General features: G+C 38.7%; 1 protein-coding gene across 7 annotated transcripts in view; it reads left to right on the top strand.

Moving 5' to 3' along the window:
• Positions 1–17,288, top strand: part of CDK14 (cyclin dependent kinase 14) — a 511,224-nt gene that overhangs the window by 317,392 nt on the left and 176,544 nt on the right. For all 7 annotated transcript variants that reach the window (XM_081800571.1, XM_081800565.1, XM_081800566.1 and 4 more), the window contains one exon: positions 8,073–8,166. In XM_081800571.1, the coding sequence (XP_081656697.1) occupies positions 8,073–8,166 (94 nt within the window). The remainder of the gene's footprint in view (positions 1–8,072; positions 8,167–17,288) is intronic.

Below are 17,288 nucleotides of genomic sequence, written 5' to 3'. Positions count from 1 at the left end.
GGAGGGTATGTGCTATGGTGAGTGCTGTGAATTGTGTAAGACTGATGAATCACAGACCTGTACCTCTGAAACTAATACATTATATGTTAAAAAAAAAGAAGAAGATAGCGGGAAGGGAAAAATGAAGGGGGGGAACTTGGAGAGGGAGACGAACCATGAGAGACTATGGACTCTGAGAAACAAACTGAGGGTTCTAGAGGGGAGGGGGGTGGGGGTATGGGTTAGCCTGGTGTTGGGTATTAAAGAGGGCACGTTTGCATGGATCGCTGGGTGTTATACGCAAACAATGAATCATGGAACACTACATCAAAAACTAATGATGTAATGTATGGTGATCAAGATAACATAATAAAATAAAATTTTAAAAAATTCATCTCTGATAAGCTTGCTGCCCAAGTTATTTCAGGTCGAACCTTAACTGACATCTGGTGGTCTAGCCCGCGGTTCTAGGTGGTTCATGCTGCTTCCAAGGAAAAGTTCATCAGAATGCACAGAGGTTCTTTTTCTCTCATGTAGTGAAAACTCAGAATGCTATGGCTCCTCTACTTAAAATGACCAATTCTGTATACAGTTCCAAGGAGATGCACTCCTTCTTCATTTTTTTTAATAATAAACTTTAAGTTTTAGAATTGTTTTCGATTTTTTAGAAAAACTATAAAGACAATAGAGAATTCCTGTATCATCCTCACCTGGCTTCCCCTGTTTGTTAACATCTTACACTACAATATGGGGACAGATGGTACATTTGTCTCAACTAAGGCCCCCACAATGTTCCATTGCTGTGAACTAAACAGCTTCATTTTGACTTCACTAGTTTTTCCTTAATTTCTCTTTTGTATTTTAGGATCCTGTCCAGGACAGCACACTACATGTAGTTGTCATGTGTTCGTAGTTTCCTCTGGGTTATAATAGTTTCTCAGACTTTCTTTGTTTTTCATGACCTTGACAGTTTTGAGAAGTACCACTCAGGCATTTTGTAGGCTGTCCCTCAGTTTGGATTCATCTGATGTTTAGGGAGGAAGATGACAGAGGTGAAGTCGACCTTCTCATCACATCACATCAAGGGTACATGCTATCAACATGACTTAGCACTGGTGAGGTTAACTTTGATCATATAGTTAAGGTCCTGTTTGCCAGCTTTCTCCATTGTAAAGTTATCATCCATCTCCTATCCCTGCCTCCATACTCTACTTTTTGAAAACAGGCTGCTCGGCTCAGCTCTTACTTGGTGGTAGGGGGAGAGGGAGGGAGGCTTACATTGCTTTTGATTCATTCAGTCACCAAATATTTTTGAGCTCTTACTATGTGCTGACACTCTGCTCTGCCCTGGGAACAAGATGATGAACACTACTTTGTTCCTGATCTTGGTCTTCCATCTAGAGGAAACACAGCCCCAAAAAACAAAGACAAGTGAATATCCTTTGAATATGAGGAAGGAAACAAACTAGGGCATGGAGGGTGAAACATGGAGCCTGGGCAGTAAGGGGAAACCCACCTTACATATGGTGGCTGGGAAGGACATTTCTGAAAGGAGCCATTCAAGCTGACTGCAGACTAACAAGAAGCACTTACCCATGCACAGAGTGAGGGGAAATGCATTCTGGGAAGAAGGAACAGCAGCTCATGCGCAGATCCTGAAATGGGGAGGAGGACGGCATGTTTCAGGAACAGACAGCAGAGCAGCATGACTGGACAGAGGAAATCTCATGGGTAGAGGTGTGATGTGAAATTGGCAAGCATATGGGGACTTCACACTCCCAGGTCTCCATTCTTAGTTTTAAGGTAGAAAAAAGCTCAAGCTATAATTTTAAAAATCTAATTCTTCTCCTTTTATCAACACAGAGACACTGATTTAGATGTGGATAGAGGGAGGGCAGATGGAAAGAAAATAACTTGAAATCCTTTCCAAACACAGAAAGCTTATATTCATATATTATATTATATTATATATTATATATTATATTAATTTTCATTTATCAGGTAAAATTTCCTAATATTTATAAAAATAAAAGGTAGTATTTCCACGCAATAAACTTTGGCCTAAACACAAAACAAAAATTTCTGAAAAAAAGTTCATAAAAGTAAATTCTCCTTCCACCCTATCCATTATTCAAATCAATTCACCAAACCCTCTATCTTGAGAAGAAATCCTTAGAGAAGTGGTTGTATAAGCACTGTTATTAAAAGTCACCATACACGTTTGCTCCCAGTTTATTTCTCAGTTAAAAATACTTTAAGATGGGGTGCCTGGGTGGCTCAATCGTTAAGCGTCTGCCTTCGGCTCAGGTCATGATCCCAGGGTCCTGGGATCGAGCCCTGCATCGGGCTCCGTGCTCAGGGGGGAGCCTGCTTTTCCCTCCGCCTGCCACTCCCCCTTCTTGTGCCCTCTCTCTGTGTCAAATAAATAAATAAAATCTTTAAAAATTAAAAAAAAATAAAATAAAAACACTTTATGATAGAAAAAACACCGTAAGATTAAAATATCCTTCTTCAATCAAGTTTTAAGAATCTACTAGTTTTTTGGCAAAATGCATGGCAAGTTTTAAAGCATATCTACCACAGGGAAACTGCTGAGGAAAATAGCGAAAAGCCAGATCATTTCTGAGGGCCCATTTCTATTAGTGATTTATTAACAAATCATCATACTATGTAGTTTCTTTCATTTTCTCTCCATAACTGATGAAGGTGATTTCTTCTATTTACAAGTATGCTTTTATGCAAGTGAAGTGTAACATAGATCAGGGTTTGGCAAACTTTGTCTGTAAAGGACCAGATCATACACATTTCAGGCTTTTCAGGGCATATGGTCTCTGTAAGCAGTTACTCAGCTCTGCTGTGAGGATGAGAAAGCAGCATAGACAACACATAAATGTGCGGCTGGGCTCTAATAAAATCTTATTTATGAACACTGAAATTTGAATTTCATATAATGTCCATATATCATCAAATATTCATCTTTCGTTTGTTTTCAACATTTAAAAAAGTAAAAGCCAGGGGCGCCTGGGTGGCTCAGATGGTTAAGCGTCTGCCTTCGGCTTGGGTCACGATCCCAGGGGCCTGGGATCGAGCCCCGCATCGAGCACCCTGCACAGCGGGGAGCCTGCTTCTCCCCGCCCCCCCCCAACCGCTTCTCTCCCTGCTCATGCTCTCTCTCTCTCTGTATCTCTGTGTCTCAAATGAATAAATAAAAAAACCTTAAAAAAAAAAAAAACAGTAAAAGCCAGTCTTAGCTTATAGGTTATAAAAACAAGCTCTGGGCAGGATTTGGTCTGTAGTTTGTGGATCCCTGCATATTATTGTGTGTGTGGCCCCCTTGTCTTTCCCCCAAGTAGAGAGAGGGCTGATACTACTGCTAAGTCTCATTCATTTGCTGCCATGAGTGGGAAAGAACGAGGTGGCTTTACAACCAATGGTTGTAATTGCTTCTGTCCTCGAGACTATTTTATCTCCTGATCTGTAATCTGGGTTTTTCACCTGTATGTCCAGTTGGTGAGCTTCATCCATCATTGAGTCCTAGGATACAGAAAAAAGCTGAGACCTAGTGTAGGAAGAAAAGGCTTAGCTTAGTGTATGGACTTCTGTTCTTTTTTTAACTCTCTCTTCCACTTTCTAAGCACAGCCATAACAGCATTTGGCTCTCCCAAGATTCCTCATGTATAGGGTCCTGTTTTCTCTGTCTGGAATGCCCCATTCCCACTCCCATGCCATCACCCCGTAAGGCACCACGTTCCACTTTCCTAGTCTCGTTAGACTTCAGGAGTGCAAGTGCATGTCCTCCTGTGCTCCTTTGGTATTTATCATGGGAATTGTGTAGAATGTTTCAGAATTACTGTGTTTATAGTACACAGACATACTTGAAGGAAACATGGTAGTTTTCCCCAAATTGACGACAGTCCTAAAAGTTTACATGACTATAGCAGTCAGGAGAAGGGAAGCTGAAAGAACAGAAAACTTTTCTACTAGACTATCAGAAAAGAAAGTCATCATTATGCTAGAGGAACGACTGTTATCTCTGTATTCTCTTTGTAGAAAATATTCTAGAATTCTTATAGAAGAGGTAATCAAAGATTATGCAGCCAGAATTGTAGAAAGAAAAGTATTAGGGAGGTGTGTCAGTTAATAAATACGTTACATTATTTTTCTGAATTTAATATTATTTGTCCTATTTGTTAACTTTTAAAAATTTGTGATTTCTTTTGATTTATTTTCTCATTCTGAGTTCACTTTTGTACTCAATTTTTATTCATAATTTTGTATACTTTTTCAAAGATTTATTTATTTTAGAGGGAGAGTGTGCACGCAAGCAGGGGGAAGGGGCAGAGGGAGAGAGAGAGAGAATCTCCAGCAGACTCCCCGCTGAGCACAGAGCCCGACACGGGGCTCGATCCCAGGACCCTGAGATCATGACCTGAGCCAAAATCAAGAGTCAGCCACTTAACCGACTGAACCACACAGGTGCCCCAATTTTGTGTACTTTTTCAAAATAATAACTCCCAAATTGTTTGACCTTCACCCTTAAAAAGTTGTCCCTCCATAATCATAATTACAAAGAATTATCAGTTCTGGGGCACCTGGGTGGCTCAGCTGGTTAAGCTCTTGGGATTCTCTCTCTCCGTCTCCCTCTCACCCCTCCACACCCACACCCTGCTCTCTCACTCTCTCTAAAATAAATACATACATATTAAAAAAAAAGAATTATCAGTTCTACTTAAAATCTTACTTTGAATTGTGGTGAAGAAATCACACATCTGCAGCATAAATTTGGCAGTTTTGAGTTTGGAAGAACTGAAGGATACATGGGCATGGGTGGGTGTTTCGTACATTGTCTTACCAGGTAACTAATCGTGTGTGAGAGTTTGAACACAGTGCATCCTGTGACAGCTTTAATTGTAAGCTTTGTGACCAGTTCTTATTCTTGAAAAATTTAGACTGTGTGGGTGATAATTACATAATTATTCAAATTATCAAAAGAAGCTACAAATTAAAGGAGGCATTTCCTGAAATAAGATTATATATCATAAGTATAGAACTTAAGTGATTGAATTCTTTCTCAGTAAGCCACAGGGCAACTTAATCCATCAAGCACTAGGGAGTGCAAGGTAATAGAGGGTAGCGAGGGGGAAGAAAGTGGAGTAGGCGATAGTCCCTTCATATTAAATTGAAGGGCTTCTATTGCTGTGTGGCAATAAGGCAGCTCCAGTCATAAAGTATTCTGCTAGGCTGTAATATGTTGATATGTTTGACACTTCTGCTTTATAATTTTCTTGTGCATTCTGTCGCCTTTTATACATCCTTTAAGTATAATTCTGTCAGCTTTATTAGTATATCCTCACACATCTTTGGAAAATGATGTCATCAGAAACATTCATTAGAAATGAAAGTCCAGGGGCGCCTGGGTGGCTCAGTTGGTTAGGCGACTGCCTTCGGCCCAGGTCATGATCCTGGAGTCCTGGGATCGAGTCCCACATCGGGCTCCCTGCTCAGCAGGGAGTCTGCTTCTCCCTCTGACCCTCCCCCCTCTCATGCTCTCTCTATCTCATTCTCTCTCTCAAATAAATAAATAAAAATCTTAAAAAAAAAAAAAAGAAATGAAAGTCCATGTCCCTTAGCTGGCTGAGCAGATAAAAGCCTGTGAAAATGCTCTGTCATCGTACTCCAACTGAGTAAAATTGCAGCATAGATTTATCTTTTAATTGTTCTAAGTATTATGGAGGTGATCTGGACCAAGCACAAGTAGTGCTAACAGCATTTCTGTAAGTGTGTGTAATGGTTACCTCACCTGCCAGCTTGCTGGGTACCCAGTGGGGGCAGCTGTGGCTTCTGCTGAAGGTCTGCACACTCAGAGTTGCAGCCTGTGCTGGGAAGGATGAAAGCCAAATGACACTGAATAGAGAGAATACCCTGAATGTTGGAAGGAAGGTGTCAGTAGCTATTGAAGATCCAAGATACTTTATGTAAACATAAATAAGAAGACAGTAGAGGGGCGCCTGGGCGGCGACTCTTGGTTTCAGCTCAGGACCTGATCTTGGGTCTTGATCTCGGGTCATGAAATGGAGCCCCATGTCGGGCTCTGCTCAGCTCAGCTCAGAATTCTGCTTGGGATTCTCTCATTCTCCCTCTACCCCTCCTGCTTGTGTTCTCTCTTTCTAAAATAAATAAATAAATCTTGAAAAAAAAATTTTAAAAAAAAGACAGTAGAAATGTAGGTCAGTAGTCTTAGAAAAGAATTATTGGCATAAAAATTTGGAAGGACACAAATTGAAGTCTTAAACCTAACCAGGCATCTGAAGCCCCAATATTTATAAGAATATCATTGCATTTTTAGTATGCTAGTAAAATGATTGTCAAAATGTATGTTGTGTCTCAAATCTAAAGTGAAGACTTGTGTTAAACCCAATCTGCCTAGAACGCTGATTTTAAAGTTAATGATTTGTTATTTAAATGGAATTATTTTTATGATATATAAGGTAGCATTTATTTGTTTTTAGTCATTTTGATTCTATTTACTTTTGGTATTTAATTTGGATAGAAATTATGTGCTGTAATAGAGAAGAGATTTCTGCAAATGCATTACTTCTTTAATTCAATACATGGTTTATATACAACTGTGTAACAAGTGGGGCAGTTACAGAGATGTAGTCCCTTGTCCTTAACCTCTAAAGGATCTGAAATAAGTTAAAGGCACAAGGGTTTTGCTCACCCTAAGTTGAATATGAGTGCAGCAATTGAAGAAGTATCCCAGTATGTTCATGATTTCATCAGAATGCTTTCAGGAAATAGAAACCCATTCAAGGTAGAACCATTTAATATATATATATATACACACACACACACTTACAGAACCGTTTAATATATATATATGTGTACACACACACACACATCCTGGAGAATTGCTAGAAGGTAGAGAGTGCTAGCAAAAGCAATGGATTTTCTGAATATTCAGGCCTTAGGAAGGTGGAAACCAGGTCAGTTCAGGGGACTTCATCTGCAAAAAGACTGTCCTTCCTAGTGCTCTTTCATTAATGTGACTTATCCCATCAACATGTGCTAGTTTCTTTCCAGGACCCTCTCCCAAGTGATTGTTCGTTAAAGTCCCAGCAGAAGTATCTGATTGGCTCTCTGCCTATACTATGGGTTGGTTGTTCCTACTGGGTTAGGTGCAGGCCACTGTGGTCTGGGAAGCAAGTCTCCTGATCTTCTGGACTGCCTTGCTAGACAAGGACTGTGAGCATGACCTGCTGAGCTAGGAGGGGAAGTTAACCATAGTAGGTGGCTGATATATTGAATGAGAACTTAATAAAATACACTCATAAAGGGAGCTATTATGTCTGCTGGAATACTCATAGAAGAAGGCTTTGTGGAAGAAATGGCATTTAAATTAAGTTATAGAAATTGGGTTGGATTTATATGTTAAGAGCAAATAAATGAAGAAGGAGGGAGTTGTAGGTAGTGAAGCAATTTGAGTCAAGCTGTATGGGTTTATGCTTGGCCCATGGGCAGATCAGTCCAGCTCAATGATCCTCAGTGTAGCTGCCCTGAATCACCAAATAGCCTGGGTCAACACCTGGGATCCAACCTAGACTGATTGACATAGGATCTCTGGGGTTTGTGTTCAGATTATTCACAGTTTTTAAAAGTTCCCCCCAGATTATTTCGATGCAAAGAGAGGTTTGAGAACTCCTGGGCAGCTTGAGAGGACAATATATTAAGAATTCATGAAATGGGGTTGGATAGGGGTATTTGAAAAAGACTGGAGGCTTTCTATATCAGGCTAAAGAGTTTCTTGACTGTTTCCTGTAAGTAAGGTGGAGCTGCTAAGTGTTATATTTTATTGGTTGCCACCATTTTCTGAGCCCAGTGTAGCTGTATCTATTAGAGACCTTACAGGGCACTAGACAGAGAGGGAAAGGAAAGAAGTAGGGTCTAGATATATGTGGCACAGCCCTTGGTACTCACTAAGAATGTCATTTATTCATTGTTTTTCCTCTGTAGGAGTAGACGTCCTAATTCCAGATTTAATTTACTAGGAAATATTGGAGCTTTTGTACAATTCTTTTTTCTTCTCTCTTTAGGGGAGTCGGCTGCATCTTTGTCGAAATGATCCAAGGGGTTGCTGCTTTTCCAGGAATGAAAGACATTCAGGATCAACTGGAACGAATATTTCTGGTAAGTTCTTTACAGAGTGCTTCTGAGAAAAATTGGTTTCTAATTCATCCTTTCATGACAAGTTGTACAGTGCTGGTGGAAAATGATTTTACACAAATTTATTGGTTGTCACATTTAATTCTGATGTATTTTTTGCACCTTTGAAAAAGCAGGAAATTAGTTAAGAATTGTGTTTTTAAACTACTGTACACAAATAATGTGCCAGAATGGTAGGAAATGATAGGCTGTCTGCTGTAATGTAGAATAGTGGGTTAAAAATGAGGGATCTCGCAGAATTTCAATTTATGTGGATGGCCCTGCCCCTTTAAGTGGGTGGAGCTTAACTCCCTCCCATCTCCACCCACTTAAATGTGGGCCTTGATTGGTAACTTTTTCCATCAAGTAGAGCTTGGAAAAAGGAGGGTAACTTTAAAATGGAGAACAGGCAAACCACCTCAGCCAGGTCTTCAAGGCTAGCCTCATCAAAGATAAGTCACATTGGTAGCCTGAACCTTTGCTATAATGTGCCACTGTCTCTGTGGTCTTCTTCTCAAAAACTCTAACCCTAGTCTAATCACAAAAAAACATCCCACAAACTTGAGGGACATTCTACGCAATACTGCTTAGTACTCCTCAAAACTGTCAGGGTCATCAAAAACAAGGAAAGTCTGAGAAATTGTCATAGCCCAGAGGAGGCTAGGGAGCGTGACAACTCAACGTAATATGGTATCCTGAACGGAATCCTGGAACAGAAAAAGGACATTAGGGAAAACCAGTGACATCCGAGTAAAGTGTGCAGGTTAGTAAGTATCAGTGTACAGTTAGTTGTGACAAATATACCATTTAATTTAAGATTTAAAGAGGAAACTGGTGAGGGGTATGCAGGAATTCTCTGTACTGTTTTTCATAACTTTTCTATCAATCTAAAACTATTCTAAATTAAAAGCATTTCAATTTTTAAAAATCTGCACGAAGAGAAAATAAAATGTGTTCTGGTGCCACACAATCTGGGTTTATCACCTGCACTGTCACCTTGGACAAGGGACTTAATTATCTGAGCCTTAGTTTCCCTTGGGAGAAATGAAAGCTAATAACAGCACCCATCTCATAGGCTATTTTGAGGAATAATTGACTTAATACACATAAAACGCTTTTAGAACTATGCCTGGCACAGAGTTGATATCCCACAAGTTATTATTTTTATCAAGTCATTTTATACTGAATATTTTTATTCAGTAGAACTTCCACATTAGCTAATATTCACATACACCTATTTTTTAAAACATGGAATCAGAGCTAGACAAATTAAGGTCTTTCGTAAAAGGATTTAAACTATATACATTGTAGCAGTCAATCACATTATCATACTTTTCCCTTCTTTAATAAGACTCCCATATGAATTCACTGGGGCAAATTTTAGTATGGACCATAACAAGAGATAAACTTATCCTATAAGCATGTATTTTAGGTGTGCAAATGCAGCATTAAAATATAGCTTTCATATTAAGTATAAGGACCCTGGAGGGTGTACTGATATGAATTGAGACACTCCATCACTACTGTGTTCACCTTGACGTTAGCAGTAAAATGATTACAGAAAGTGGACAATGGAACTAGAGAATCAAAGCACATGTAATTCCTCCATGCTGTATCCTGTACCCCAAGTGCCCCTGTAAATCATAGCAGGTGGACAACTTCTTCCAGGTGTTGCCATATTGATTTCTTCTCCCAGAAGCTGTCTGTATCCACTTTCCTTTTAATTTTACTGAATTATTTTTTACCCATAAATTCCCACACTGAATGTTAAAATAATATCTTATGATTATAAAAACAATGCATCTTTATAAAGAAAATTTCCAGTGTCAAAAAGGATAAAAGCTGGGGCACCTGGGTGGCTCAGTTGTTAAGCGTCAGCCTTCGGCTCAGGTCATGGTCCCAGAGTCCTGGGATCGAGCCCCGCATCAGGCTCCCTGCTCAACGGGAAGTCTGCTTCTTCCTCTCGCACTCCCCCTGCTTGTGTTCCCTCTCTCGCTGTGTCTCTCCCTGTCAAATAGATAAATAAAATCTTTAAAGAAAAAGGATAAAAGCTGAAAAATCACCCTTTGTCCTAGTAAGCAGAGAAAACCACATTTAGTGTTTTTACATATATCCTCCATTTCTGTACACGTTAAGAAAAATTGAATCATATTTTATATACCTTTTATAACTTTTTTTTCACTTAAAAATATGTTATTAACACCTTTCATTGAAAAATGAATCCAGAAACTTCTCATTCTTAATGACAAAGGAGTGTTTCATTGCATGGATGAGATGTTATTTGCTTAATCAGCCCCATGTTAATAGCTTGTTTACAGTTTTTAACTATTATTAAGTGCTGCCAGATACATCCTTTGCATACTAATTCTCTTAGTTAAAAATAATTATTAGAATTCAAAGTCCTTAATTCAATAACATTTAATTTTCATAAATTTATTGACTGTTCTTATACTTTGATCCCTTCATCTGAAGTCGTGAAATACTTCCTTCTCTCTGTTCCTAAGAAAACCTCTTACTGAGTTGATTGAGATTGTACTGAGCCTGTAGATTATATTAGGAAGAAAATATATAAAATTGAGCTTTCCCATTTAAGAATAAATTATATTTCTTTATTAATATTTTATTGTCCTTTGCATAAATGTACGGTTTTTATAAATATTTTCTTTTCCTATTTTCTACTTAAGCTTTTATTTTCATTCAATTATTTTAAATAACTTTCCAGAACTATTTTCTTAAAAATATAATAAACTTGTTTATTTTTATGTCATTGAAAAAAAATAGCAGAACAGGGAATTTTAATGGGCTGTGGTTTGCATCATATAGATTTTTATGCTAAAACGTATCTTCAAATATTTAGCCTTTTAATTTATTTGAAGCTCAACTATAATAATAATACCACTTAATTGTATTCTGAGAATAATTTCCTAAACTTTAGTTTCAACCTAACTGTTCACTCTGCGATAATTATTAATAATGCTTATATAACCTTGTTAAATTACTGATTTTTATACTAACATCACTAATTTACTATATTTGAAATCAGAAAACTTCAAAAGGGAATCATATACGAAGAAATATCTTCATATGTACATTATTTCCAGATGAATTTAAAAGAAAAGGAAATGGCTATATAAATGAGATATATGCTACAGCAATAGAACCAAAAAATGGGTTTCATAAAAGCATAGTATATTGCTATAACAGTAGTTCAAAGATTTCATTTTACATATTATTTTTATAATGCAGTGATCTCCAATAGGTACTATCTTGTTGGATTGCTTCCTGTTTGCAGATTTGCCTATTATTTTTTTAATTTTATGGCAATAATTTCCTAATTTTATGGGTATTCAGAGACCTTTGAGCTACGACTAGGCATTTAATAAATCAAAGAAATAAATCACTGCAGATTTCCCATAGGAGTATTGGTACATGAAACCACTGTTTGCTCCTGTTAGAGCATGGAGCTCCTTAAATGCAGATAAATATCGTGATTGATGGTAATAGTTTCTTCATTTACTGTAGTTTGTTGTTTTTTTTTTTTAACGTGCATAATGATTCTCACAAGTAAAATGTCCCTTCGCAATTAGGAGATAAAGGTCATTATCTATATAAAATTGCTGCGTTAGAATTAAATAGTAATATGTTTCACTGTGAAGAATGAGACATGACCACAAAGAGAGGAATCTACAGACTTCTTGAGACAGTAAATGTTATCATCTTAAATACTTATTTTCTCTACCGAATTGTTTAAATTGGCAAAAAGCAGTATATCCCATCAGACAAGCTGACTCTCTCAGGAGTTGTGCGGTCACCGGAAGAAGAAATTGTACTAATCCAATATAGTTAAATCACTGGGAAAAAATGCTTTTCCTTGGTGACCTTTTATGTCTGGTCTGAATCAGAATTACTATCAAAGTGTGACTAAATCCCCTTTCACAGGCTTCTCATGTAAATTGCCAGAGACCCTTTTCTAAAGTGGCGGTTGTATATCTGGCCAAGGAGATAATCAACTTTGAGAAGTCATGAAACATGGGATTATTTGGTTTGTTTTGTATTATAATACAGGGATTAAGTTCATTCATTCGCCTGTGAACTGTGTATAGGAAGGTGGTTAATAACTTTGAAGAACAAAATTAATAGCTTGTTACCCAAGATAACTAATATAATTAACTCCCACTCACTGAGTCTTTACAACAAATAGGAAAGGCAACAAAGACCAGTCAGTAAAGCCCTTATATTTTTCTTCCGAAGATTTTCTCTTTCTTTTTTTTTTCTCTTTCCCTCGTTTGGTGGAAAGGAGCAGTTCACATTTTTAATAAGCGCATTGAACTTATTTCTGCAGCATAATAACTGGGTTGATGTGTATTAGGTGAGCTGGCTCTGCTACAATCTGAGATTTTGCCACTAAATCATTTTCCTTGAAATTGTGATACTCATATGCAAGAAAGGAAGGAAAGTGATGGAAGTTTGACAAATTATATTCAAGACATTTGGAATCGCCAGGTGAATGGGCACCTACTTGTCTACGCAATAACTCCACTATTAGGTGAAAAGAGTGATTTATATTCATTTCTCCAGCATTACCTCTTTCTTAGTGTGGCATGAGGTATGCTATTCACCTGTTAGTTGCAAAAATAAGCAGGAGATGTATTCATCCTGGTAAATATATATTCAGAGTGACAAAATCAGAACTAATAAAAAAAATTTGTATTCTAATCACATTGTTCTGAATTGATAAAGAAATCCACTTGGTGGAACCCTGGGAATATGGGTCTCTCTCCCTTCATGACAGCTGCACAAATGGCAGAGAATGCTTGCAAGCCGCCTGAGACCCTCGGCAGATGCTTCTGGGTTTGTGTGGCTCGTGGCCCAATGTACAGCGGCCATGACAGAGGAGCTGGCATGAGCTTGTGGGGCCGTCCTTGTTCTCCCTGCCTTTGAATGTTGATAACCCTGAGGACCTCACCTCTCCCTGTTTTCTAGATCTTCGGGCTTGCAATGAAATTTCATCCACCAGTTGTTTGTTATCCTGTTGATTACTTGATTAATACAGTTGTTAAAATGTTCCTCTTCCTCATATATATGTCCTTCAGAATTTACGAGTGTGTGTGTGAGTGTGTGTGTATGTGTGTGAGAGTGAAAAGAGCCACTTGCAACTTTGAAAGCTATTACTCAGCCTGGCTTTTGAGTCACATCCTTCCTTCAGCCTCTGTGTTTTGCCAAGGACTAACTGTCGGAATGTGGTCTTCAGATTCAGTTCCAGCCCTTGTTTCCCTATCCTGGCTCTGTTTCCAGGATCTTAGCTCGAATGATAACCCTGAGGTTTCATGACTGGCCAGAACAGCCATATGGAAAGTAAGAGAAAGCTGGTGGTCATTATCTTTAATGGCCGTTACTATCCAATGGGATGTAGGAGCCACATTGTTAAGATAGAATATTGGGATCACAGATTGTATCCCTGTACCACTCCTGGATTTGCTTGAGGTGATTTCTGGCATACTTCTTCAGCACTCACTTAGCAGCACTAGATACAATGGAGATGTAAGGGAATTGTGTGCCCTGGGGATACTGATGACAATCAAGGTGGGCAGGCAAGACATACCTTTAAGAATAAAGTCACGAATAATTGCTGAGCAATTGGTCAGCAGAAGGGAGACCCAGTAACAGTGGCAGATCCTGTACTAGTTAAAATACTGAACTCAAAGAGTTAAATATTGGGTTCTAATCCTAAATTACTGTTTCCCTGAATAAGTCCCCGTTTCTAATTGGAGTGCAGTTTCGGCATCTGTAGAGGGAGGAGTTGAACTAAATGATTTCAATACTGTCTTGCAGTGTTAACCTTTTTTAATTCTAAAAATGCATGATATTATAGGATTATGCATAAAGGCTGTGGGTGTTTAAAGAGAAAATTGCTAAGAAAATTTTTGTCAAGCATTGAAGAGAGTATAAGACTTGAAGTGGAATAGGGGAGATGGAGACATCAGGCAATGGTACAGAAGTGAAGTGGGGACAATAGGAGTCTGTCCTGCACGGGTGGAAGGTGAGACTAGGTGTTCGAGCCTGGACTTTGATAGACTGAGGACTTTTTATCTTATTTTATCTATGAAGTAATAAGGAGATAATATAATTTTTTAACCAGAGTAATAATGTTAAAATGGCATTTTATCAAAATTAATACATGATTAATATATGATGATAAACTCAGATACATGAACACTGTAGAGAACTAAGCAATACATGTTGGATTGAAGGATATTGAAAATATCAAATAGTAATTTTCTAATTGGTTTATTTTTTTAAGATAGAGAGTGCGCATGAGTGCAGGGTGGGGGGCGGAGCGGGATTGAAGGGCAGAGGGAAGGGGAGAATCCTAAGCAGGTTCCACACTCAGCTGGGAGCCTGACTGGGGGCTCCATCTCACGACCCCGAGATCATGACTTGAGCCAGAATCTAGTCGGACACTTAACTGACTGAGGCACCCAGGTGCCCCATTAAATAATTCTTAAAGTCAATTTTAGAAAAACAAAGTCAGGGAGATAAATTATAATACCTCCCATCCTGGAATAAATACCTCTTTTAATTCATAAATGTTTCTTTCAAGCCTTATCAATAGGCTCTCAGGCACAGTTATTTACATGGTGGCCAATCTTTTTCAGAGTGTTAAGTTTATAAAAATAAAGCAGTTTGGTGGGCTCAGTTGGTTAAGTGACTGCCTTCGGCTCGGGTCATGATCCTGGAGTCCCGGGATCGAGTCCCGCATCGGGCTCCCTGCTCGGCGGGGAGTCTGCTTCTCCCTCTGACCCTCCCCCCTCTCATGCTCTCTCTCTCTCATTCTCTCTCTCAAATAAATAAATAAAATAAAATAAAATAAAGCAGTTTGAAAAATTTAAAAGCAGTATGTAAATAAATAAAAATCATCATTCAGAGATAACCAGTATTAAGCTTTTTTCTATTTTCTTTCCACAATTGGGTTAATAATAAATTTATGGGTTTTATATCCAGCTTCTCTTTATTTTCACATTAAATTGGGAGCAATTTCCAAGCCATTAATATATATACTTGAAAATATTATTTTAATTATACTATAATATCTTCTAAATGTGCCCAAATGTACTAATACATAGGTAATTTGCTTGCAGTTTTTTCCTACACTAAGCATCACATATTTTTTATCCCCTTCAGTTATTCTTTCAGCAAGGATTATTAGGCACCTGTTCTGTGCCAGGCACTGTGCCTACAGGCCATGGTAGGACACAGTCCCTGCTCCCCTCAAAAGTGCTGTCAGCTGGGCTATATCTGAATAGCTTCCAGAAAGTCACATCAGAAAGATGTTGCAAAACTGTTGTGATATGTCTTGGATATAAAGGATATAGAAGAGAAAGGAATCAAAAATAACTTCAGAGTGTCAACCTTGGGAAACAAAGTGATTCGTGAGAGCCTTGAAAATAATGGGAACATTGAAGAGGAGTGCTCCCAGAGAGGAAGGAAAAGACAGCTCAAGTTACTGGACTTTATATGGCAGCCAGGGACCCCAGCTGGGGAGGCCCACAAGACGTACAGAACAGAGTCAGGAGGAAGACAAAGCTCAAGGGATCATTCACCCAAAGCAGACAAAGTTGGGTCCCAAACCACAGTAGTTCTTGAATAATGAAAAGGTGGAGGGGAAAATGCAGTGGAGTGCTGTCTAAACCTTACAGATGCTCGTGGTTTGTGGGCGGTGGGGCGGAGGTAGGGAGCTAGACAGGAGAGAATCAGTGCAGTGACTCGAAAGTCAGTGTAAGGGTGAAGAGCGGGGAAGTGAAGGATAAGTAAGGAGGGGGGACAAAATCACTCCTTCCAGGAAAACTCAAGATCAATTCAGGTGTGTTTAGCTAGTGGGTGGGGTTAGGAGTCCCTCCTTTCTGTGTTCCCTCACTGTGCTTCTCACTCGGCCTGTATAACATGTGGCACACTCTGTTTGCTCATTAAATGCTTTTAGACCAGAGGAGGAGAAGGATTTCCTGTCTAAGAAATTGAAGAGCCAACACAGAAAATACATCTGGGTTTAATTAGAAAAGTTTAGACTGTCCATGGTTTTCAAAGGAGATTTACGATTCTCCTCAGTGTCTCGGGGGAACGTGGGGAGTAGGCTCAAGGGAGGCACACTTTCAGCCCCTCCACTCCTGGCTCTGCCTTTATTAAGATTTTGTGTACGAAATGCAACTCACTCCTGAAAGAGAGGTTTATATCTTAAGATCCTCCCAGGTCAAGGTTCTATGAAAAAAAGAAAAAGACCATGTGGAAAAAAAATGATAAAGAGAGATCCAGAGAAAGTGAAGATGAAGAAATAACAGTGGAGTGATTCATATAGGGAGACATTAGATAGACATTCTTAAAAAGAAAGTTCTTTGCTAATTAATTAGCTAATAGAAATTTTGGTAGCAAACTGTAGTAGGGTCATTTGTCATGAGAAAAAACAAGGACAGTAGGATAGCCGACTATAGAATAGCTAATCCCATTAATTTTTGCAAAGAAACTTCTATTTGAATACCAGCTGGTCGGGGTGCCTGGGTGGCTCAGTCGTTGGGCGTCTGCCTTCGGCTCGGGTCATGATCCCAGGGTCCTGGGATCGAGCCCTGCGTCGGGCTCCCTGCTCAGCGGGAAGCCTGCTTCTCCCTCTCCCACTCCCCCTGCTTGTGTTCCCTCTCTCGCTGTGTGTGTCTCTCTCTGTCAAATAAATAAATAAAATCTTAAAAAAAAAATGAATACCAGCTGGTCATTATGTAGAAACTTGAATTAGCTCACTTGGTGAAAAAAGTATTTTTTACCTTGAGTATTCTTGCATTTACATTATAGTGCTACAAACTTTCTGTGAATGGAAAATGATAATATTTTCATTAAATCATTCACTTTTTCATTAAGTTATTAATTTCTTCAACAAATATTTATTTTGTAGTTACTATGGGCTAAATATTCTTCCCTCTTCTGGGGGGAGAGCAGTGCAAAAAACAAAGTCCTTGTTCTCTTGGAACCTGTATTCCTATGGAGGAAGATAGATAATAAGCAAATAAATGTATAATGTGTCCCATAACTGTTGCATGAGAGATGCCACTTTAAATATGGTGTTC

Source organism: Leptonychotes weddellii, chromosome 12 (assembly GCF_054177405.1).
Source record: "Leptonychotes weddellii isolate Sample4059 chromosome 12, ASM5417740v2, whole genome shotgun sequence".
Classification (NCBI taxonomy): domain Eukaryota; kingdom Metazoa; phylum Chordata; class Mammalia; order Carnivora; family Phocidae; genus Leptonychotes; species Leptonychotes weddellii.
Note: the sequence above shows the minus strand (reverse complement) of the source record. Positions and strands in the feature narration are given on the sequence as shown.